Below are 23,875 nucleotides of genomic sequence, written 5' to 3'. Positions count from 1 at the left end.
GGTGCTTTCAGTTGTTTGTTATTCTGCTGGTTTGACGTCCTTTTACTGTGTTTAATGTAGCTCCAAGGCAACACGCTCTCTCTCTCTCTCTGTGTGTGTGTGTGTGTGTGTGTGTGTGTGAGAGAGCAGGAGTGAGTGATAGTCTATATGCAAATTATTTAACATCTGGTGCATTGTATTTGTCGTGTGTGGGTGTGTGTGTGTGTGTGTGTGTGTGTGTGTGTGAGAGCATGCTCTCATTTCACTTAGCTTCCTAGCTGGCATGTTCGATGTTATTGATCCGTGTCTATAATCGATCGGGCTCCAACATGACATGAAGCTGCACATGCAGGGTAATGAGCTGCTGCCTGCTGATAACAACCTCCGCTCTCTGAAAATAACATGATCATTGTTTTGACTCAGTGTTAATACACAGCTGAGCGTGTAAATGTTGTTCTCTATTTATTATAATTAGTTTGTTTTCAAATGGAGTCAGACACAAAAGCGTTTTCAAAAGCGAGTCATTTCTGGTGGATTCTCTGAGTTTTGATCAGGAAGCGAAGTACCGCACAAAGTTGTTTTTACAATTTCAAATTCGCAACATACAAAAACAACACGAACACGGCGCGAGAATGAAAACAAAGACCATCTCCAAAGATATCCAGGGTGTGCTTCGATATCTCCGGAAAAGGAGCTTTTTTCAGAAACACTCAAAAATGGATGTCCAACAGTTGAATTATAAGACAGAAACAGAAAAGATGTGACACTCCACCGATCAAACTGTGGCTTATAATGTCATTTAAAAACTAATTAGTCTGTGTGTGTGGAGACGAGGGAAGGTTGAAGTCGAGGGAGGGGGGGGCCCGGGCCTGAAGTGGGTCAATGTGCACAGCTTGACTTTTACAGCTCCTCATTTCACAGCACACAGGAGGACGTTTGCTTTCAGTTCCAGCGTGTTGGTGTCAGGACTCTTTGGAAACTTTGACAACAATTCAGGGAAAAAAAAAAAAAAGAAGTAGAAGAAAGGACCAGGATTGCCTTAAACGGCATCTGTTTTGGTACCGCAACGACTAGTTTGTAGATCTAGGTCATGAAATTGATCGACCACTTTACAACTGCAGGTCTCAAAATTCAACATGGAAGGGAACTATGTGTAGAGTTTAGAGATATGATGGTCATAAAGCCTCAATATTAGGTTTCACTTTAGAGTTCACAGTGGACAGACACTCATAGAAGCCGCAAGCACTCACATTGTTAAACAGTAATAAAGACAGTCCAATCAAAAAATGCAGCAAAAAAAAGACCAGCGTAACAATAACATGTTTTTAATAAAGCAACACAAAACAGTAACCATACTTATTATACTCATGTACGTGGCTGCAAAGAAAACTAACTGACCAGCACCTTGAAGTAAGCGTTAATTGGTGTTATGTATCATGTCATGTTCGTATTTTATCGTAACGTGCTTTGTCGCATTGTGTCTGTCATGTTTTATCATATCGTTCGTATCGTGTCATGTCGTTTCGTGTTGTTTCATATCAACTCCTGTCATGTTGTGTCGTATTGTGTCATATTTATCGTAACGAGCTTGTTGTGTTGTATTTCATCGTAACGTATCGTATCCTGTCTTGTTGTGTTGTATTTTATCGTAACGTGTCGTATCCTGTCTTGTTGTGTTGTATTTTATCGTAACGTGTCGTATCGTATCCTGTCTTGTTGTGTTGTATTTTATCGTGTCGTATCGTATCCTGTCTTGTTGTGTTGTATTTTATCGTGTCGTATCGTATCCTGTCTTGTTGTGTTGTATTTTATCGTAACGTGTCGTATCCTGTCTTGTTGTGATGTATTTTATCGTAACGTGTCGTATCGTATCCTGTCTTGTTGTGATGTATTTTATCGTGTCGTATCGTATCCTGTCTTGTTGTGTTGTATTTTATCGTAACGTATCGTATCCTGTCTTGTTGTGTTGTATTTTATCGTAACGTGTCGTGTCGTGTCCTGTCTTGTTGTGTTGTATTTTATCGTAACGTGTCATATCGTATCCTGTCTTGTTGTGTTGTATTTTATCGTAACGTGTCGTATCCTGTCTTGTTGTGTTGTATTTTATCGTAACGTGTCATATCGTATCCTGTCTTGTTGTGTTGTATTTTATCGTGTCGTATCGTATCCTGTCTTGTTGTGTTGTATTTTATCGTAACGTATCGTATCCTGTCTTGTTGTGATGTATTTTATCGTAACGTGTTGTATCGTATCCTGTCTTGTTGTGTTGTATTTTATCGTAACGTATCGTATCCTGCCTTGTTGTGATGTATTTTATCGTAACGTGTTGTATCGTATCCTGTCTTGTTGTGATGTATTTTATCGTAACGTGTTGTATCGTATCCTGTCTTGTTGTGATGTATTTTATCGTAACGTGTCGTATCCTGCCTTGTTGTGATGTATTTTATCGTAACGTGTTGTATCGTATCCTGTCTTGTTGTGATGTATTTTATCGTAACGTGTTGTATCGTATCCTGTCTTGTTGTGATGTATTTTATCGTAACGTGTCGTATCCTGTCTTGTTGTGATGTATTTTATCGTAACGTGTCGTATCGTATCCTGTCTTGTTGTGTTGTATTTTATCGTAACGTGTTGTATCGTATCCTGTCTTGTTGTGATGTATTTTATCGTAACGTGTCGTATCCTGTCTTGTTGTGATGTATTTTATCGTAACGTGTCATATCGTATCCTGTCTTGTTGTGTTGTATTTTATCGTAACGTGTCGTATCCTGTCTTGTTGTGATGTATCATATTTTATCGTAACGTGCCGTGTTGCATCGTGTCCTATTGTCTTGTTGTGTCATATCGTATCACACTGTTGACATATGGATCTGAATTTTTTTTTAAAAAGGCATCGAGGTCACAGCCTTTCTCAGTTTCAGGTGAAAAGTAAAAAAGCTCGCTGTCTCTGAAATAAACAAGTTCTTCGAAGGAAATCTGCCAAACCTCTCGATGTGAAGATTGGAGGTCGGAAAGCAAACGTCAAGGCAGCGTTGTCCTTTTTTCTGTGGCTTCATTTCATACAGCTACGTAGCACTGAAGAGCCTCCGTGTCGTCAGTAGAAGCAGCAGAACAACAACTTCGCTGCATGATTATATGTTCACTCTGTGACAGTTTGTGGAATTAAGAGCGGATCTCGTTTTACAGTGTGAGTTATTTTGATGAAGAATAGATTATGTCGATGTAAAGCCGGCTGGTTTGTCGTTCCCAGCACACGGCGGTAAGCCAGCGACCACAGAGCCTCGGGCACGGAGCAGCACCGGCGCGGCACCAAACAGCAGAGACGTACATAAAGAGATTGGACATATTGACGTGGGTGCACCGAGATGCACTCAGACACACACCAACACACGGCTCACATGGGGATAGGATGCAGGCCCTTCAGTGTGGGAGAAGCCGGTGCTCTTAATCCATCCTCGGCAGGGTATTAAATCCACTTTATGTTGGTGTGTGACGGGATAGTCGCTGGCTTAGACAGAAGCTTAGACAGCAAAAGGAGGAGGGTCCCAGCTCTCAGTCACCACTGTCGGACCCGTCATGTTTACACCCTCGAGGTGCCGAAACATGAGCCTCCTCTTTTATTGATTTGGTCCATTGTTGTTTATTACAGGAGGTTAACTCTCCACCGTATGAAGACTCCTAGCGTTGTGTTTACTTATCGTTCCCAATGATTCCAGAAATGAACAGGTCAGTTCTCCAAAATAATGCAAACTTTTACAATTTTTTTTATTTTTATTTAACCAATCATTTGTTTAAAAAGAAACACCCACGTCTTATGTCATATATCCAATTTGGCTTTGTTGGTTGGTGTTGCCAACCTTTGGCTGAACCGAAGGCTAGGATAGGCTACTCTGAAACCAACAGCCAAGAGCACAATACAACCGGACATCGGTGACCTTTGTGTACTAAGAGCTGCTCAAGGGGCCACGGGGCTCTTATTCAAAACAATAACAAGAGGTGACTAGCAGGGGGGGGAATCATAGAATTGAGAATATTTATCTGAGTATGACATTTTTAAAAAGGAGAAGAAGAAGATAGACTTCATTAATCCCGCAAGGGGACTCGGCCCACGGCGGGACTTGAACCAGTCACCTTCCGGCCCCTAACCCCAGAGGTGCTGCTTGTCTCTTGCAAAGCAGGCAACTGCTTGGAGGCCCCAGGCCAGTAGGGGGGGCCCCCAACGTCTGACAACATTTTTGCCTCAAAATGTGCAAATTTTGCAATGACAGTAGGAAACCTCCCTAATGGGGCCCCGTCTGACAGCACTTAGAGGCGCCCCTGTTTAACCCCAGTCCCTACAGCCGCCACAGCAGCGCATACAGCGACAGTACGCCAACTTTCAGTAGCAGTGTCTGCTTCCTCACTTAGCGGTCTTTGACGTGACATCGGATGTTTCCATGGCAACGACAAACATCTGTCGTAGCGGCTTTCTCTGGCGTTGGAAATATTTAACAAACAAGTAATGACGCAGGTTTTTTGTTGCATAAAAGTGTAAAAAAAACAAACATTTATCTCCACATTGATTTAAAACGTCCTTCATGAACTCTGATAACAACTCTGACCTTTAACATTCAACGCCTGTCAGGTAAACAGGAAGGTGTTATTGAGTGTTTGTCCCTGCAAACACACATTAGCTTTAATTGTGTGCCGTCAGTCGTTACACGTCAGCCTGCGTGGTCACTGTCAGTTTTTCAAGCTGAATTATTCTGCCAGTTTAAAGCCTAAAGGATGACTCATGGCTTTAATAACAAACCCATAGTGTGCTTTACCACCATGACTACTATCATTCCATCAGGTTTGGGCTTTCATGCAAATGGTGATTGTCACGTCTGCCCATCCATTAATTCAACCATTCCCTGGCATTACAGTGTTTCTGCTTTTATTTTTATTTTTTTTAGTAATTTTCTCAACCCTTTAAAAAAAAAAAAAAAAAAATCTGCCTCTTTATTATTTTTAACAGCTCGTCATCATTAAACCACGTTGGACTACTTTGTTTCCCCGTCTCTCGTCCAACCTGACACTTACCATACCCGTAACAGGAAGTAGATTTCAAGGGATATTCCCTCACTCATGTGGTCGCCCAAGTCTTCATCTATTAAGTGCAGTGATGAGAGTCCAACACAACCTTTGAACTGTTCCAACATTGTTTTGTAGTTGAACCAAAGGACACGATCCTCAGTTACCACGTGGTCCGATGGTTTTTAAGAGGCGCAGAAATCCTCCTCCCGAGTTTCACCAACACAGGCTGTGAATGGCTGCAGCTCAACGCACCGAACTACACCTTTTTTTTATTTCCTAAAGAGCTGAAGAGAGACAGGAAATGACGGGAAGCGAGAGTGGAAGATGACTTGCAGAAAAGGGCCCAGGTCAGATTTGAACCGCCTTTGTACTTTGGGGCCCCTTTAGGCCATCCGAAGCCTCCGAAGTTACTTTGACTTCAGACTGTTCTGTTTCTCGACTGCTGGACCGGGGACTCAAAAGTGGGTCGCAGAGCCGTTTTCAATGGGGTCGTGAAAGTGTCCCTGGAATATATATATATATATATAGTATATATTTTAAAAAGTGTGAAAAATTCTCAATTTTTTTTTCTTTCTTCTGTCTGTCCGAGGTTCAAACTGGACAAATTATCATTAAATTAAAAGATGTTTCTCACAGCTGAAGCGTCACTCTCCTCACAGACCGCTCTGACAAAGACGGCGTTTAACCTCACACCACTCCTGATTGAGACGTTTGATTGGACAGAAACGTTTCAGATCCAACACAACTTTTTTTTTTTTTTTTACACAGAGAGAAAACAACTTATAGAGATTCTCTTTTTGTCAGGAGTCTGATGACTCCTCTGAAATTATATTTTGAATATTTAATGTATAAAAAAAACTATATTTTTCATTTAGTGAGTTAAATCATCATGCTGCCAGAAACTGACAACATGTGACATGATTAAAAACAGCTGTGACGGTGGTTTAAATTCAGAGTGACCATTCAGACGTGTTGCAGTCAGACTGCAGCAGCTCATACAGTCTTTGGATCAGTACGTCTTTCCTGAGTGCTTCCTGGTGCAGGTAAACAGAATCAAAACAAAGAGTGTAGGAGAAGTGCAGGTTTCCATAGGAGACGGAGTCCACCTATAAGCAGGCTGTGATCGATGTCGAGCTTTAATTCCTTAATGGCTGATTTGACCCTCTGGCCTCGTCTCTTCTCTCCCAGCTCAAATTGTTTTTAAATGGCTTCACTTTGTGAAGCTCCTGGCTCCTCTGATCGCATTAGTGTCGGGCCGAGGCTTTTGTCGCAGGCCACATTAGTGTTAATTCATTGTGTGTGTGTGTGTGTGTGAGTGTGAGTGTGAGTGTGAGTGTGTGTGTGTGTGTGTGTGTGTGTGCGTGGCCATATGTGTCTCTCCATATGCAAGTGTTTGTACGGGTGGTTACATGTGTATCCGCTTCTGGCATCGACTGAAATGTTTAAATAATGAAGGTTGGAAGTTCAGCAGCTGTGTGTGTGTGTGTGTGTGTGTGTGTGTGTGTGTGTTTTAATTGTAAGCACCTTCCTGTGTTTGATTCAAACATCTATCTTGGCAGTCATCATCTTCTGGGTTCATGATGTCGATGATGTCGATGGCGTCTCCAGGCTGATATAAACAGTGATGTAACAACACGAGTCGTCTGATTGGGTGAAATAATCCTCACTTACCGTAATAAAGGTTTAAATATCCTCTGGATTTGAAGAGAGGCTGTTTTTTTTTTTTTTGCCTCGTAGATACAGACTTTAGTTTTCTTCTTCTTTGTTGGATTTATTGGCACATCAGTGACGGAGCAGCCGTCAGAGTGTCCTGCTGCTCTGAGAGCCGTCCTGCTCCGACAATAAGAAGGGATGATAAATAAATTAACAAAGCCCCCCTCTCCTATTTTCTTCTCTCCTCCTTTCCTCCTCCCCTCTCCTCTCTCCTCTGTCCTCCCCTCACCTTTCCTCCTCTCCTCCTTCCCTCCTCCCCTCTCCTCTCCTCCTCTTCTCTTCTCCCCTCTCATCTCCTCTCTCCTCCTCTCCTCCCCTCTCCTCCTTTCCTCCTCCCCTCTCCTCCTTTCCTCCTCCCCTCTCCTCCTTTCCTCCTCCCCTCTCTTTTCTCCTCTCCTCCTTTCCTCTCCTATTCTCTTCTCTTCTCCTCTCTCATTTCCTCCTCTCCTCCTTTCCTCCTCCCTTCTCCTCTCTTCTCTCCTCCTTTCCTCCTCCTCTCTCATTTCCTCCTCCTTCTCTCCTCTCCTCCTTTCCTTTCCTCCCCTCTCCTCTCTCCTCCTCTCTCATTTCCTCCTCCCTTCTCTCCTCTCCTCCTTTCCTCCTCCTCTCCTCTCCTCTCCTCTCTCCTCTCCTGTTATAATTAGGTCATATCCTCCTGCCTCCTCAGGCCTAATTATTCAGAGCAACAGATGTCCATCGTCTTCTCCCTTCTTTTGTCCTCCATTGAGACCTCGTTGTCTGATGTGACACCTTCATCTAAAACGGACTGAGACTACATTTCCCATACTCACTTATTCCTCTTCCACAAAGTTCTGTTTTCTCGTTGACTTTTAATCCCCCCTCTCTCTCTCTTGTTTTTCTTCATCTGCTGAGCGTTATGTAACAGTCAGGTGACATGTTGGCCCACCGTCCTCTTTCACACGGCCTCTCCCTGTGTGATACTGTGCATACGTTTAGACTTTGTAACATTCAAAAAAAAACAAAAAAAAAGCACCAAATCTAGTTTGAATTGATAATCCCGTGAGAAGATAATCTGTCAGTTTGCTCTTGTACTTTTTCTAAACCTCGACTCAGTAACCAGCTTAGTTGAGAAAATCATTGCGTTCAAGTCATTTTTTTAAAAGAACGGGATTATGCAGACAAAGTCGTTTAAAACTGCACGGGCTTTAAACCAATTTGGATTTGGCTGTTAAACATGAATCTGGCTTTTTTCACTTCGAGCTCTTTGAAGTCTCGTCCGTCACAGAGGGCGGCGCCATCCAAGTCACCGAAAACCAACGTTCAGAACCTGGAACCCACGTCGTCTTTCCCCATGTCGATTAAACAACTGCGTTTATTAAATATCCAGTTTGGGGGTCGCCGGTAGCCGCGCGGGCGGCCCGGGTTCGTGTCCGGCCTGTGGCCCATCTCCCGCATGTCTCTCCCCCTTTCCGACTCTATCCACCTTCCTCCCTCTATAATAAAGGCATAAAAACGCCAAAAATAAATCTTTAAATATCCAGTTTGGAGTTTTTTGGGGGGGGGTCGCGTGCAACCGAGGGAATCGGCGTGTTCACACGATTCATATAAAAAAGAAAACGATGGAAATGCAGCATCGAAAACAAGCACCTAAATGAAGTGCGTAAACAAGGAGGGGGCAGATGAAACCTCGTCTCTTACATCTGCTCTGCTCACTCTCCGGGTTTCACTCAGTCGTTTACATTTCTTTAAAGAAGCCATCTTGTCGAGATGACAAACCAATTTTGGTTTCGGCCCAACGAGACAAAGTTTTAATGATCGTTTTTCTGGGAGCAGTTCTAAGACCATATGTTGTAACCGGCCCTGCCAGCTTATCCCCCACCAACCTATGCTTTTAGTCTCTCGTGTTCTCCCAGGAGAACTCGGCTCTCAGAATATGGACGTCCATAAAAGGCTGTTGTTTTATCGCCGACGGCGCTGCATTGCCTACATGAATTTCTAACACAAGTAATTATTGACACTTACTGTATTCCCACTGGGCCTCCCACATTATGCCTCGCAAGGCGCACCACAATGGTACATTGTTTGTTTGGTGAGTCACGAGTCCCTCCCCGTTTGATTATGCACCATTCGGACAGATTGTGTACGTCTCCATGGCATTATTTCTCCCGCCAGAATAATGCGTTTAACAACGCTGTGAGGTGGAGAGGGGAACGCTTCTCACTGCTTTTCATGCCGTCGATGATCAGGCACACTGGTGCTGCATGGTAGACGAGGCTCTGCTACATTACACATGTCTACGTGCATTGATGTTATTAAGAGGACTAACTAATGCTGTGTTTCTTTGAAGTAACTTTAAGGCCCTCTGTTTCAGCGTGCTTACAAACAAAAGGTCAAAATGACCTGGTTGGACACGAAACCACGAATCGCTCCTGCTACGACGCCATGTGTGAATATTCTAGCACTGATGGGCAGTTTGGACCCAACACACAGCAGCCTCTGCCACCAGAGTGTGTGAACGGGTGAATGTGACACCCAGAAGATTCACCCAGAAAAAACTTTATTCGTCCCCACAAGTTGATTTACAAGGGCCGAATCTGGGGTCTGTTGGGGCCTGAGGCAAAAACTTATTGGAGGCCCCTACAACTAGCGTTTCTGAATACTGATAACTACTCTTCATTGATATTCACTGATGGGGCCTGATTAGGGAGGTTTCCTACTGTCGTTGCAAAATGTCAACATTTTGAGGTGTCAGCCGTTGGGGGGGGGGGCCCGACTGGCCTGGGGCCCCCAAGCAGGCGCCTCTGTGAGTTCTTCTGATCATACAAATGTCTCTTCTTGTTGGCTCTCCAGGTGCTGATATTTGCTGAAGATGAGTAGTGGGGGGGGAAACACCCCGGAGCCCCCCAGAGGGGGAGAGTCTCTGAAGAGGAAGGACTGTCAGTCAGACCTCCTGGGACCAAGGTGAGGAGAATCTAACCATCCTGCTTCACCCAGAGTCAGCTGATCTGAGAAGCATCAGGAAATATTCAGGAAGATTCTGTGTGAGAAAGAAGGAGGGACTTGTACACGAACGCTCGACCAGTGACAGCTTCCTGTTTTCCCGTTTTAAATTTTTGTCCCAGTGCAATTTGGGTAACGAAACAAAAAGCAACACTCAGATATTCTTATGTTTATGATTTAAATCAAAGATAATTTTAGTGTTTTTACGTCAGGGAGTCGGAGGCGAAAGCTCAAAGAGGAGGAGAGAGCGAGGGCGGAATGAGACGAGGCCCTCGCAGGTCGATGAAGAAAACTGCTGCGCTAGCATTTTTGACAGCCGATGGTTTATACAGCTTACAAGTCGCTGCTCTTTGGGCGTCCGGGAGGATATGTGAAGGTTGCAGTGAGGATGGACGGAGTTGAAGCGAGGACACAGAGATGTTGTGAGTCAGGTTGTAATGAGGCTTTAAAGAGGGAGGATGTCTGACTTTCACAAAAGGGAAAAATAATCTCTGAAAGGACGGAGGGAAGGCTGTCCCACAAAATGAAGCTTTTTTAACAATTTGATGAAAGCATTTCTAATGAGTCTTAATGCTCATCTTGTTCCTTCTCTTTATTTGTCTGATGCTGACAAAGATCAGAAAAGAGAGCACAAAAGACGCCTAATTGAAAGTCCTCCTGCTTGGTTACCCGTTTGTTCTTTTTTTACACGTGTTTTAGTGGACCTCTAAGAACCAGAACCAGAATCAGAGCTGGACAAAAACACGTTTTTTGTGACGTGGCGTTAAAGCTGTTTCGCTCCAAGACGATAAAACAGACCTCCAAATGATCTCAGAACTAATTCAGGGTCTGAATTTAAAACCAGCCAAGCACAGAACGCGGCGAGGTTTTCCTCATGGCGAGGAACGTTTTCCCGGAGAAATCTTCCACATGGCGGATAAATGTTTATACCAGACAGACGTGTATAAGAACTGAGCCGAGAATTAAACATGTTTGATATAGCTGCAGCTTCTGTTCCCCAAGCCTAAAGAGGGAGTAATTACCCACAATTCAATGCGGTTTTTGGAGCTGTTCATGGCAACGACAGATCATAGACGATAGAAAGTTGTAGATTTGAAAACTACCTTGACTAAATTTAGCACTTGTTCTAAAAACAAATCAGCCTTCATCTCAGTAATTAGTAAAAACAGGATCCTGGATCCTCCTCCGGTTAACGTTGATGTTTTTTTATTTGTGTTTGTTGCGGTCTTTGACGCTTTTCCTCGCTCTCCAGCCCGAAGAGGAGCACCGAGAGGAGGAACCGGGAGCAGGAGAACAAGTACATCGAGGAGCTGGCCGAGCTGATCTTCGCCAACATCAACGACATGGACGACCTCAACGTCAAGCCGGACAAATGCGCCATCCTCAAAGAGACGGTGAAGCAGATCAGGCAGATCAAGGAGCAGGGTGAGGATCTCTTTTCTGTCCTCACTAAAGCAGGACTGTCCTGTTCCTGTATTTGATCATGTCTATAAACCCCTCTATTTCAGCCCTGCTCGGAACAGGCTGTTTCTGTATCTGTAGCTTTAAATATGTAAATGAGCTGTGTCTGACCACGCCCCCTCTCTGGAAGGGCTCGGGTGTACTCGCTGCTTTCTCGCTCCATGTCCTATTGTTTACGGTGAGAAGGCAGACTCAGAGGGCAGAACAAACACCTAGCTGTGGGAGTGTCACCCACCTGGGGGAGGGGCTACTGCCCTTTATGATGTCATGAAGGGAAACTCTGCAAACGGCCTGTTTGAACACACATTTTCTGTAAAGTGGAGCAGGCAGAAGACGGAGAGGATGGACTTTTCTCATCATTGGGGGGTTTGTAGACAGACTAGTGCGATCGCCACGCTTGATGTCCCGACTCTGATGCCTTTTGAAGAATCACGGCCAGTTCTGTGGAGCACGCTAGTCGTGTAACAGCAACAAAGAAGAACAAACGGAAGAATCCGATTTTTTTATTTATTTTTTATTAATCTGAATCTCTACTCTGTGATCTCTTAGCAGCAAACATCAACATGACTTCTTTGGTGACCTGGAACAAACATGAAAACATAAATCTACGTTAACACTTCAGACATCAAGTTCTGTCAAACACGTTTTTCTCAAACGGATATTTAGTGAAAAAAGCGACAGAGCAGATTTTTTTTGTCTTTATCAATGAAGCCTGTGATCACATTAACGCTCTTCCATATTTTCCTGCAGAGATTAAACCTTTCTGTCTTTCCCCTCTTTTTGTCTCCTTGTCCTCCTCTTTCTCTCTTTTCTTCTCTCTCTCTCTCTCTTTTTTTTTTTCCTTCCTGAGGTCGGCCGGTCAGTGTCCGCGTGTTTCAGCGCTGTTTGTGTCCGAAAACAACAGCTGAATAAGCACACGCAGATAATACACAAGTCAGGCAGCTGTCGCCCGGCGGCCTCGCTCTTTAACTCTCCACAGAAAAATGGTTCGACACCGAACACGAAAAGAGTCAGTGGATAAAATCCAACCAGCAAAACGTGTGTGTGTGTGTGTGTGTGTGTGTGTGTGTGTGTGTCAAATGACTGAAAGTAGCACAGTGTGTGTTTTGCCCTCACGAGTCCCGATTAATTGCGGGGTCGTATGTGTGCTTCATTTTCTGTTAAATCAGCCTCCCTGTTTCTACATCTACCTGCAGTATCTACTGTAACCATGAAGGTGTGTGTGCGCGCAGTGTGTGTGTGTGTGTGTGTGTGTGTGTGTGTGGTCGTAAAGCCTCCTTAAGAACTTAGAAAAATGTAAGCCGCGTTGCCTAAATCACATTACAGAGTGTTACAAATTTCAATTATACGCTAAAATCCTCTGAGGCGATCAAACTGAAACACTGAGGCTGCGCTGGTTTCATCACTCAAGTTTTTACAAAATATACCTGCCTGTGAAATGTTCATGACATACAAAAAAACCCCCAAACATTATTATTAGGAGGACAAAATACAGCCTGAGGATGTGAAATGACTGTATCACCTTCTTACTTCAAAAAGCAAAATTTGAAGTTTCATTCTTGAGCTCTTTAAAAATCTTAAATCTGTTCTTTTAAGGAGCTTTATGTCGAAGTTTGGAGTTTGGTAACACGTCCCCCGCTCATCCCTGAAGTTGCAGCTCACCATGTTGGTGGACACTGTAGCTTCAGTGTTTAGCCAGCTCTGCATGTGGTGGACACTGTAGCTTCAGTGTTTAGCCAGCTCTGCATGTTGGTGGACACTGTAGCTTCAGTGTTTAGCCAGCTCTGCATGCTGGTGGACACTGTAGCTTCAGTGTTCAGCCAGCTCTGCATGTGGTGGACACTGTAGCTTCAGTGTTTAGCCAGCTCTGCATGTAGAGACACTGTAGCTTCAGTGTTTAGCCAGCTCTGCATGCTGGTGGACACTGTAGCTTCAGTGTTTAGCCAGCTCTGCATGTGGTGGACACTGTAGCTTCAGTGTTTAGCCAGCTCTGCATGTAGAGACACTGTAGCTTCAGTGTTTAGCCAGCTCTGCATGTGGTGGACACTGTAGCTTCAGTGTTTAGCCAGCTCTGCATGTGTTGGACACTGTAGCTTCAGTAATTAGCCAGCTCTGCATGTTGGTGGACACTGTAGCTTCAGTGTTTAGCCAGCTCTGCATGTGGTGGACACTGTAGCTTCAGTGTTTAGCCAGCTCTGCATGTTGGTGGACACTGTAGCTTCAGTGTTTAGCCAGCTCTGCATGCTGGTGGACACTGTAGCTTCAGTGTTTAGCCAGCTCTGCATGTGGTGGACACTGTAGCTTCAGTGTTTAGCCAGCTCTGCATGTGGTGGACACTGTAGCTTCAGTGTTTAGCCAGCTCTGCATGTGTTGGACACTGTAGCTTCAGTAATTAGCCAGCTCTGCATGTTGGTGGACACTGTAGCTTCAGTGTTTAGCCAGCTCTGCATGTGGTGGACACTGTAGCTTCAGTGTTTAGCCAGCTCTGCATGTTGGTGGACACTGTAGCTTCAGTGTTTAGCCAGCTCTGCATGCTGGTGGACACTGTAGCTTCAGTGTTTAGCCAGCTCTGCATGTGGTGGACACTGTAGCTTCAGTGTTTAGCCAGCTCTGCATGGGTCTGTAAAGCTTTCTGCGTTCTAACCTCTCTCCATGTTTCATCTCCAACATTGATCCTAGTTTGAGCAGCTTTCTGCTGCTGGAGCTTATTAGAAACATGCAGAGGCTTTTTAGCTCGGGTACAATCACTTCTATCTGAAGCAGTTCCACTGCCCGCTTCCATCGCTGCAACACCTGTTGCTTTTTAGTGTTTGTTCTTAATTAAATGTCTTCACGGCTGATCTGACAGCAGCAACGTCCACAGAACGCGTCGTGCATAATTAGCTCATGAACGGATCACGGTGAAGCATATTTGTCGATTTTCAAGATGAGCAGCAACCCGGGGGTCGATTTTCACAGCCTCTAACCTACGTGTCAGCAGAGTCCAGAGTCCAGCGCAGGGACGGGGTTTAAGGGCTGATGACTCCGTACAGCTCTGGTACCACAACAGGAATGTCAGCTATGTGGCCTAATGGGGCCACGGGAGGCTTAACAGTCGGTGGTACAGCCTGGGAGGAGAGTGAGAACTGGCCTCCAGGCACTCAGACCTGCAGGCTTTACACTGCATCATTACATGTGTGCAGGACCCGGGTTATAATCGACGCTACGGTCTGCAAGTACAACAAGCACAAATAGTGTGTGTGTGTGTGTGTGTGTGGCTAAAGGCAACATCATCACAAAAACAACACTGTCAGTGTTTTCTAGGAAAAGAGGAGGCCGAGCCGACGCGATAAAAGCTTTAATTCTGTGTCAGTGTTCTTCACAGAAAACACGCCGCGGCGTTCACATACAGTCCACTGTTTAATCCAGTCACTTCTGATGTGGTGATCTTCTACATTTGACACTCTCCCTCACTTCATCATTAGCACGTCATGCTTTCACTAAATTCACTATAAAGTGTCCTTTCTCAGTGATTAGCTGTGGACCCCTCTGTGAAAGAGCGGCTCCTTTTTCTCTCTGCGAAGGGTCGACTTCAGCTGGATCCAAACGTCTGGACTTTTCAATTCTCCTGTCGCCAACATCGTCTCCACGCGATGAATATTAATGCCTAAGCGATGTTTTTGACCCCTCTCTCTCTCTCTCTGTTTTGTGCGTCTCGTGCAGAGAAAGCTCCGGTGGCCGATGCCGAGGAGGTGCAGAAGGCAGACGTCTCCTCCACAGGACCGGGCGTCATTGATAAAGACACCCTCGGGCCCATGATGCTGGAGGTATGCTCAGCCAGACTTTAGTCCCCACCCCCCACACCACACCACACACACACACACACACACACACACACACACACACACACACACACACACACACACACACACACACACACACATTATCTCGCTGTGAAGAGTCTAAAGGTTGAAGTGATAGCAACATGAAACAGAGCAGGAGCTAAAGGAGCAGAAAGGACTTAAACAACACATTTCTATTTGTCAAAAAATTTACAATTACTTTAACAAAGAACTTTTTCTCCTAAAAAAAAAATGTGTCAGATGAAAAAAGTTCTGCAACATTGAAGCGTTTCGTGCTTCAGGTTTTGTTTGCGTTTTTTGCACCGTCGCAGGTCGAGCGTCTCTCTGACTTTAAATGGTGCTGCTCACTCTGCAGCGACACACAACCAGATAAGAGTTCCTCTGGTTAGCGACAATGTCGTCATAAGGCCAACCTGTCCATGCGTGTGTGTGTGTGTGTGTGTGTGTGTGTGTGTGTGTGTGTGCACGTGTGTGGTGACGTATAACATGGCAGCCAATGAGGTATAAATACCTTTTCTTAAAAGCCAGATTAGCAACAAGGGGGCGGAGCTTGACCACAGACACATGCTCACTGTCACACACACACACACACACACACACACACACACACACACACACACACACACACACACACACAGGCTATATATAGCTTCCACCAGCAGTGACGCTTTCTTTTCTATACTATTCTTCCTCTCTTGTTTTGTTTTCTGTCGTACGGTTGATAAGCAGCGAGGGTCAGCAGGAGATTCGTGCGGGCTGAAGGACCAATCACAGTCCGTACAGTTAAGAGGAAAAACGCTGAGTTAACCGGAATAGAAAAATGGAAATACACACACACACACACACACACACACACACACACACGTGCCGAAGAGAACATACAATATACTAAAAGTTTGTGAGTGTTAAAACCTGGTTTGCTTCTCCTCCCGTCACTTCCTGTTTCGTTCTTTGTTGAGTCACTAAATCTTCTATAACATTCTTGTCCTTATTCTGATGGGTGTTTTTTTTTTTTTTTTTTTTTTTTTTGGACTCTTCATATCTGGGGGTTTTTCAGTTTTTTATTTTCGTCCACACAAATCTAATTTTCCTGCCAAAGAACACAACGAGCTCCCTTTGTGGGCGAGGAAAGTGCAGAAAAAAAACTCCTAAAAATAGTGACGATAAAAAAAAAAAAAAAAAAAAACTCCTCTTCAAAATCAGGCTGATTGAGGTTAATCAGGTCAAGAAGAAAAAATAATCCTTTAATGGTGATGCAGCTGCAGATGAGTCCAAATAAACAAAGAATGTAATGAAATCACAACAATTATAAGACGGGAATTTTGTAATTTTTGAACGTGCAGGCCAAAGTTAGGAGGAGGAACACCTCCAGTCTTTTAATTGAAGCTAATCAGCTTTGGGTGGAAAGTTCAAATGAACTTTAATTAACATCCAGTCTCCTCTCTTTATCCCTTTTAACTTTCTCTCCTGTGGGTTTTAAACGTTTGCCTCCCTCTCTCTCTCTAATCTCTCTCTTCTTCCTCTTAATTTGTTTCTTCGTCGTTCTCTCTCTCTTCCTTTTTTGCTCCGTCGTTGGATTCATCTCTCTCTCTCCTTCCTTCCTTCCCGACTCCGCAGGCCCTGGACGGCTTCTTTTTCGTGGTCAACATGGACGGCAACATCGTCTTCGTCTCGGAGAACGTCAGCCAGTATTTGCGCTACCAGCAGGAGGAGCTGATGAACACCAGCGTGTACAGCGTGCTGCACGTCGGGGATCACGCCGAGTTAGTCAAGAACCTGCTGCCCAAGAGTCTGGGTAAGAGACGCAGGACGGGTCCTGACATCACCTGCCATGTCCTCCTGGGTGTCCTCTTTATTGTCTTCAGCTGATTGGTTCCTGTCAAACCCTACCGCTTCCTGCTTATAAAGAAAATGTCAATTTGCAGACTTGAGCGGCGTTTTGTCACATGATCATTAAGAAACTTGAGTTTGAGTGAAGCAGCGGGAGCAACTTGCCCGAGGACACATCGGACATGTGGCCGCAGGAGCTGGGGATCGAACCCTCGACCTTCCGGTTGAGAGACAGGAAACCCCAAGCTCAATGCATTTAGCATTATTAGTTTAACATATTCTCTTCATTTCTTTACTTTTACTTTTCTATGTCGGCATCTCGTGACCCAAATATATTTTCACCAACCTTTTTTTTTTTTTTTTTTTTTCAAAGCGATTCAGCTTAGCCATAATTCCTTTTTGTAAAGCGTGCGGCGGCGGCGGCAGCGGCGTCTGAGTTCAGTCTACACTCTTAAAATTGAGAAATTCTGTTAGCGTCTTAGCGTTAGCCTCAGTCCAAACTGGGATCACTTCTTCCTTTTTATTGGCTGAACATGTTGAAATAATCCACCTCCAGCCAGCGGCCAACTTCTAGAAAAGTCTGTGACACTGAACGCAGCTCAGCCTGAATTTGACCTGTTCACATGCTTTTGATCTTTTACCATTTTTTTTAAATGAAAAAAAAAAAAAACCCTGAAAAAGTTTGCAAACATCAAAAGCCACGTTGTCATACAGGTGGCTTCGGATAACAGCGCTAATAATTATTATTTTATCAGAGATTTACATTTTTTTTAATCTCTCATTGGTTTGTTATCTCTCTCTCTTTTTTTTTTTAATAATCTTCCAGTCAATCATCGCAGCAGTGATTCGTCCAACAGGAACAGCCACACCTTTAACTGTCGTATGCTGGTCAACCCACACGCCGACGGCGAAGCCCGGCCGGCGTCCGAGCAGCAGGACGCGTCGCAGCAGAAGTACGAGACCATGCAGTGTTTCGCCGTCTCCGAACCGAAGTCTATCAAGGAAGAGGGCGAAGGTACGCTTATATGTTTGTTTGTTTTAATCGCTGCCTCTTTCTGTTTCTTCTGTTTCCATTTTCTTGAACTTTTTCGTCTTTGATTTAAATTTCTCTCGTTTCTCTTCTGTGTCTCTCGACTTTGCTGTATTTTTGAGTCTCGCTCTTTTTCCTCTTTTTTTCCCCTCGATGAGGTGATAACGTTCCTGTCATTTCTGTCTTTCCTCTTTGAATATTTCTCTGTCTTTCTTTTCTCAGTGCTTCCCTTCCCCTCCTCCATGTCTCTCTCTCTCTCTCTCTCTCTCTCTCTCTCTCTCTCTCGCTCCATCTTTCCACGTCCGTCTTGACTTTCTGTCATCTTCACATCACTCTTCCATCCCTACTTTCCCCGCTCTCTCGTGTCCTGTCCTCCTTTCATCACCACTCCTCTTTTCCTTTCCTCCCATCCACCGGGACGGACTAATTAGTGTGTGGCACTTTGTCATCTTCACATCTTCTCTCATCAAATACACACACACACACACACACACTTGGGAAAACGTCTGTCTGGCACTCTAATTTTAGCTGTCTGGCAACCAGATATTGTGCCAGTCTTTCACCAGCGTGGGGACGACGTCCTCTCGACAGACGGAGGGTAAAACTGCGACTGGGAGGTTCAGGTGTTTTGGCGTTAAAGATTACGTGTTCTTCCCATTTTAACTTTTTTTTTTTTTTTTTTTTTTTTTAAGTCTTTAAACTCTGAAGCATGAATCACAGCTGAAAAGAAAATACTGGCGTTCGTAAAAGCCGTGATTTCAACCTCACGTGCCCACTTGCTTCTGATTGGCCGGCTCTTCTTTCGGCCGTCTGGAGGCAGAACGCTGCAGGGCTGCCAGGAGATCAGCTCCACTCCATTTTAAAACATCAAGCTAGCAAACAAGCTAACCTAAAGTCACCTGCTGCTTCTGTTTTCTTTGAGGTCAAAGTGCGAGGAGACTTTAAAGAGAGCGGCTGCTCCTGCAAACACAGAGCGCCAATCTGAGCTTGTCACAGCGAGCACTTTTAAGTGGACTGCTTTGATTGCCGTCATTACAGCCCTGTTTTGCTGCTGCCGACTTTTCAATTCACAGGAGAAATTTGATTCGTCTTTCCTCGTACTTTCACAGAATCCTTTTTTTGTGACTGCTTCAGTTTTAAAAGTCCAATTTTAAAAATAAATAAATAAAAAAGCAGCAACACGGGCTCAATTTGCTCAAAGCTTTGCCAACGCATAAAACGGGCAAAACAGCTGCCACTCTTCATGAACTGATTTCTCCTGCGGCTCGCTCCACGCTCCGTACGACTGAGGTGACACTCATTAAGACGACCAGTTGACACCCTGCTTGCTTTCCTAGAAGACTGCGTACCATAATGACCGAGTCCGTCCTGCATATTTTCTCCGCTCGCTCGCTCATCAACTTTCCTCTTTTATTGCCACCCCGAGCTTTCACTGTGCAAAGCAAAGAGTGAGGATGAGCGAGAGAGAGATGTTCAGATTAATTTGGGATTAGAGCCAGGAGGAGTTTGGGTGCACGAGATCTTTAATTGTTTTCTTTAAAAACACCTTTAAGGGTTCTACCAAAGGAGAAAGGATGAAAAATGATGTTTTTTTCTCTTTAACATGATTATAACCCGACACTTTCAGTTGAAGTACATTTTTATGTTCTTTTTGTCCAATCGTGCAGATTTCCAGTCTTGTCTCATCTGCGTGGCCAGAAGAGTGCCGGTCAAAGAGAGACCCGTGATGCCATCGTACGAGAGCTTCACCACACGCCAGGACCTTCAAGGTAGGACTGAAAATCTGCCGTGAGGAAGTCACTCGGACGTGTAGCATCGCCCATTAGCCGTATCAGCGCTGTTGAAGGTTCTCGTCAGTTCTCGTTCCCACAGAGGGAAGGGGGGGGTAGAGTTATGCTCCTGTTGTGCAACGCCACCTCAGAAGTTGGTCGCACCGGCCCGCGCAAGCAAACATGGAAGAACGCTTGAATGAAATGTTGTTAACGTTGTTGGACTTTTCAGGAAAGATCACGTCCCTGGACACGAGCCTGCTGCGTGCGTCCATGAAGCCCGGCTGGGAGGACCTGGTCCGGAGGTGCATTCAGAGGTTTCACCTGCAGAACGACGGGGAGATGTCCTTCGCCAAGAAACACCAGCAGGAGGGTGAGCGAGACGGACTAATCCTCCCCCCCCCCTCCCGGCAGTCTGTCGCTGAATCACTAACGGAGCTTCTTTTTTTTTTTACTTAAACGTCTTTAAACTCTTTTATGGTTTTTATTCCTTTTCTTTAACCTTCAGTGTGGATTTGTTGATTTTATTTTGGCCCCTCGAGTTTCTTTGAGGAATCAATCAAAGGAGAGGATAATCTACTTAATCCATGCTGGCAGAGTTCAGGATCTTAAGTCACACTGGAGCTCTCGAGGAAGTCAAGTATTTGACATTGTCTGGATTAAACAGCCCCTTACTCTATCTATGCTGTACTGACTCTTCTTTCCCTTCATAAGGTGTCAAGATGTCCCGCTCAGATTCTCTCTGTCTGTCTCTTTGCAGTGTTGAGGAACGGCCACTCCCTCAGCCCTCTGTACAGATTCTCCCTGGCAGACGGCACCCTGGTGTCAGCTCACACCAAGAGCAAGCTGGTCCGATCTCCTGCCACCAACGAGCCACAGCTCTACATGTCCCTGCACATCCTGCAGAGGTACCACTCTCTCTCTCTCTCAAACTGTGGCACCTGCCAAGCACTCAGCCGATTAGCCGATTAGCCGGATATTTGGAAATAATAACATTATTACGACTGTCTACAATGAGGGAGAAGCTGGAGTCCCGCTGTGCTGGGTTGTTGTCAGAGCTGTGTTTACATGGACGGGACGGGACAAGCCGGCTCCTCCCCCTCGTTTTGTTTTCGGTTTCACGCTGGAGTTATCAAGGGCGCCAACGTCTGGATCCAAAAGTCGCTCATTCATCTTTTAATTTCAAACGCGCTCCGGGTTAGTCGAGGCTCGGACGTGGGGGTGTAAGATCAAAAAAATGTCCGTCAAGCGCGGCGATGTTTTTCCTAGTTTTCGAGCGTTTCTCACAGATTGTTTGTGGCTTCCTCTCGATGTCGACAAAGAGAGGGTTAGCTTAAAGATCAGCACCGCTCTCTATACTGTATGTGTAGTTTACATCCTCCTCTCTGTTCCACCGCTGGAAGCGAACCCGCCTCCAGCCTTTGGTCCGAGCACTCAGAGTTATAAATTGGACGGCGATCAGGAAACAATGCCAGGACTGTTACCCCCGAGTATTCAGGGATCAATGGCGAGAATTTGGCCTTTTCACTTCCACCAGTTTCACACTGAAAACGATCGCTCCCTGGCACTCACGCTGCACAATCGGAGCTCTGTTTTGTTTGGTATGAGGCTTGAAGTTTTTTTTTTTTTTTTTTTTAAAGCTCTTTCTGTGTTACAACTTTGTTTTCTCAACTGTGCACACTGTTTTCAGACGTGCCCTCTGCTCATGGGAGGGACTGGTTGAAGCTGAATGAAAGGGAGTTGTTTAATATCTCCGTGGTTTTGGCTTTCCAGCAAAATCCAAAAGAGATATTTAGTGCTATAAATAAATGTTTCCCAGAAAACCCAACACATGTTTCTTTACTGCTGTTACTTTGTTTGGACGAGTAGATATCAAACTCTCCGTCCCTGAGTCTTGTTCCTGTTGTTCTTTTTCCTCAGGGAGAACATGGGTGGCATAACTGCGGACGCACCCGGTAGCCAAGGCGCGGCCAAGCCAATGACCCCAACAAGCATGAGTGGCCCCTCCCCTTCCCCTGACGCCAGTGTCACCAGCAACTCCCACCACTCCTCCACGTCCTCTGGGGCGCAAGGCCGATCTTTTGGGGCTGCGTCGAGTCGGTCGTCCACGCCTCAGGGAAACAGCCACTCGCTCAAGCTGGGCAGTCCGTCAGCCCAGGGAAGCCCCAGCGTCACCTCAGGGGTTCAGAGTGCCATGTTGTCCCCCCATCACCGCCAAAGCCCCAGCATGGGGGCCGGCAGCAGCGGCTGTAGCAGCCCTCACTTTCCCCAACATCCACCCGGTTCTTTCTCTCCTGCAGCCGGCGTCTCCTCGCCAGCATCCGTGTGCAGCAGCACAGGAAACAGCCAAGGGTTTAACTCCCTCAGTGCACTGCAGGCCCTCAGCCAGGGCCAAAGGATTTCCCAGGGACTCAGCGAGGGGTCACATCCGGAGTCCCCCGACGGAAAGGCAGTCGGCCTTCAGAGCCCTCTTCAAAGCAGCAGCGCTGGAAGCCAACTAGCCAAGAACAATCCCAACTTGGAGGCCGACTTATTCGGCGGTATAGGGGAACACCAGGACTTGATCGCATCCCAAGACCAGGAAGGGGAGCATGGGGAGGAGCAAGACGGGGACCCCGACAGCTTCGGAGGTAGTGGAAGCTTAGAGGAGCTTGGCGACGTCTCAAACCGCCTTCTGAACACAAAAGGCCACACGAAGCTGCTCCAACTCCTCACCACCAAGTTAGAACCGTCGGATCCCTGCTCGCCGCCTGCCCCGGGGGACGAGCAGAGCTGTAAGGACCAGCTGGCCGGGTTGGGGGGCATGGGGGGCGCCGGGCATAACAACCACTCCACCTCTTTAAAGGAGAAACACAAGATTCTCCACAGATTGCTGCAGAACAGCACCTCGCCCGTGGAACTGGCCAAGCTGACCGCCGAGGCTACCGGAAAGGACCCCATCGGTCCAGAGTCGGCTTCAGGGGACAACATGGCCGCCCTGGGTGAACTCTGCCCAAAGCTGGAGCCCGGGAGCCCCAAGAAGAAGGACAACGCGTTGCTTCGCTATCTGTTGGACAGGGATGATAACGGCATCCTGGATAAAGCCATCAAGATGGAGCCCAGTGACGATCCAAAGCTGGCCAACATCAAGACAGAGAAACAAGACGCAGCTTTCAACATGGCTGACCAGGTCGGTGCCGTTTACCTTCATGTTATAATAACCAACTGCATGATGTGATAAAAAAAGAGACCTCAGCTGGTTTGAGTTTCTGGAGCTTTAAAAATGGTTGGTTGGTTTTGATCAACTCCCAGCAGAGAAGTCATAAATACTAATCATGATCGCCACCTTTTTCCAAAGTTGTTTTCTTGATGTTGATACAAGAACGAGGGCGACAGATTTGTCTCCCTTTTCCCTCCTGAGCAGAGCGAACAAACTAAACGCTAACTTAAAAAACATGGGAGGAAAAGTGGATTGAAACCAGTCCTCCTTCGAGACGCAAGATTTTAAACGTCATGTAAATACATTTAATTTGACGTTGATAGTGTAGACACTACAGGGGCCGACTGAGATGGGACTTTTTCTTCGATCTATCCTCCATCTTTAGAGATCGTCTCGCTATGATGATGTAACACTAGAAGAATAACAACAGTGCACACAAACACTATTTGTCACTTAGAAATGGTCAAATTAAAAAAGTAAAACAAATAATAGATTAAAATGGAGTAAACCTAGATCATCACATATCAGAGAGGAAGTAAGCCGATGCCGATCATGCTAACATCGGGCAGGCCGATTAATCAGTCAGGCTTTATTCGACATGCTAGCAGTTAGCATTTTAGCTTGCTTTGTTATTAAAATCTCCCGGTACAGTTTGAGCTCAAGGGATTTCAGTCTTGTTGGGTTTTTCAGTTTTTCTGGCTTAGACTTGCTCGTGCTCAACATCTTCACTAAATTAAAAGACAATACATCCAGTATCTGCACAAAAAAGCAAGGTTGTGTCTGTCAATAAAGTTACTTCCCAGAATGCCCTGCAGCTTTTGTTTGAACACACTCACCCGAGGCAGGCGACATTTTTGCATATCCACACTTTTACTTTTTTTTTTTTTTTTTATTTCCTTCCAGTTTAATCTCGTCATGCTGATAGTTTGTTTCTACTTGTTGAGTTGTCCCTCCCAGAGTTTCTCTTTATCACCTTCACTTACAGTAAATGGTGCCAGAATGATACAAACACACCAGTGAAGGTCTGCCTGTG

General features: G+C 45.5%; 1 protein-coding gene across 1 annotated transcript in view; it reads left to right on the top strand.

Annotated features, from left to right (window-relative positions):
* The window catches only part of LOC306826824 (nuclear receptor coactivator 2-like), a 47,176-nt gene that overhangs the window by 13,619 nt on the left and 9,682 nt on the right, over positions 1–23,875 (top strand). The window contains exons 3-11 of the mRNA XM_079348369.1: positions 9,562–9,672; positions 10,964–11,136; positions 14,875–14,978; positions 16,632–16,809; positions 17,671–17,859; positions 19,542–19,643; positions 19,876–20,016; positions 20,404–20,551; positions 21,564–22,812. Of these exons, the coding sequence (XP_079204495.1) occupies positions 9,581–9,672; positions 10,964–11,136; positions 14,875–14,978; positions 16,632–16,809; positions 17,671–17,859; positions 19,542–19,643; positions 19,876–20,016; positions 20,404–20,551; positions 21,564–22,812 (2,376 nt within the window). The 5' untranslated portion in view covers positions 9,562–9,580. The remainder of the gene's footprint in view (positions 1–9,561; positions 9,673–10,963; positions 11,137–14,874; positions 14,979–16,631; positions 16,810–17,670; positions 17,860–19,541; positions 19,644–19,875; positions 20,017–20,403; positions 20,552–21,563; positions 22,813–23,875) is intronic.

This window comes from Symphodus melops, assembly GCF_947650265.1.
Source record: "Symphodus melops genome assembly, chromosome: 7".
Lineage (NCBI taxonomy): Eukaryota > Metazoa > Chordata > Actinopteri > Labriformes > Labridae > Symphodus > Symphodus melops.
The sequence above is the reverse complement of the archived record's forward strand: the minus strand, read 5'-3'. Positions and strand labels throughout refer to the sequence as shown.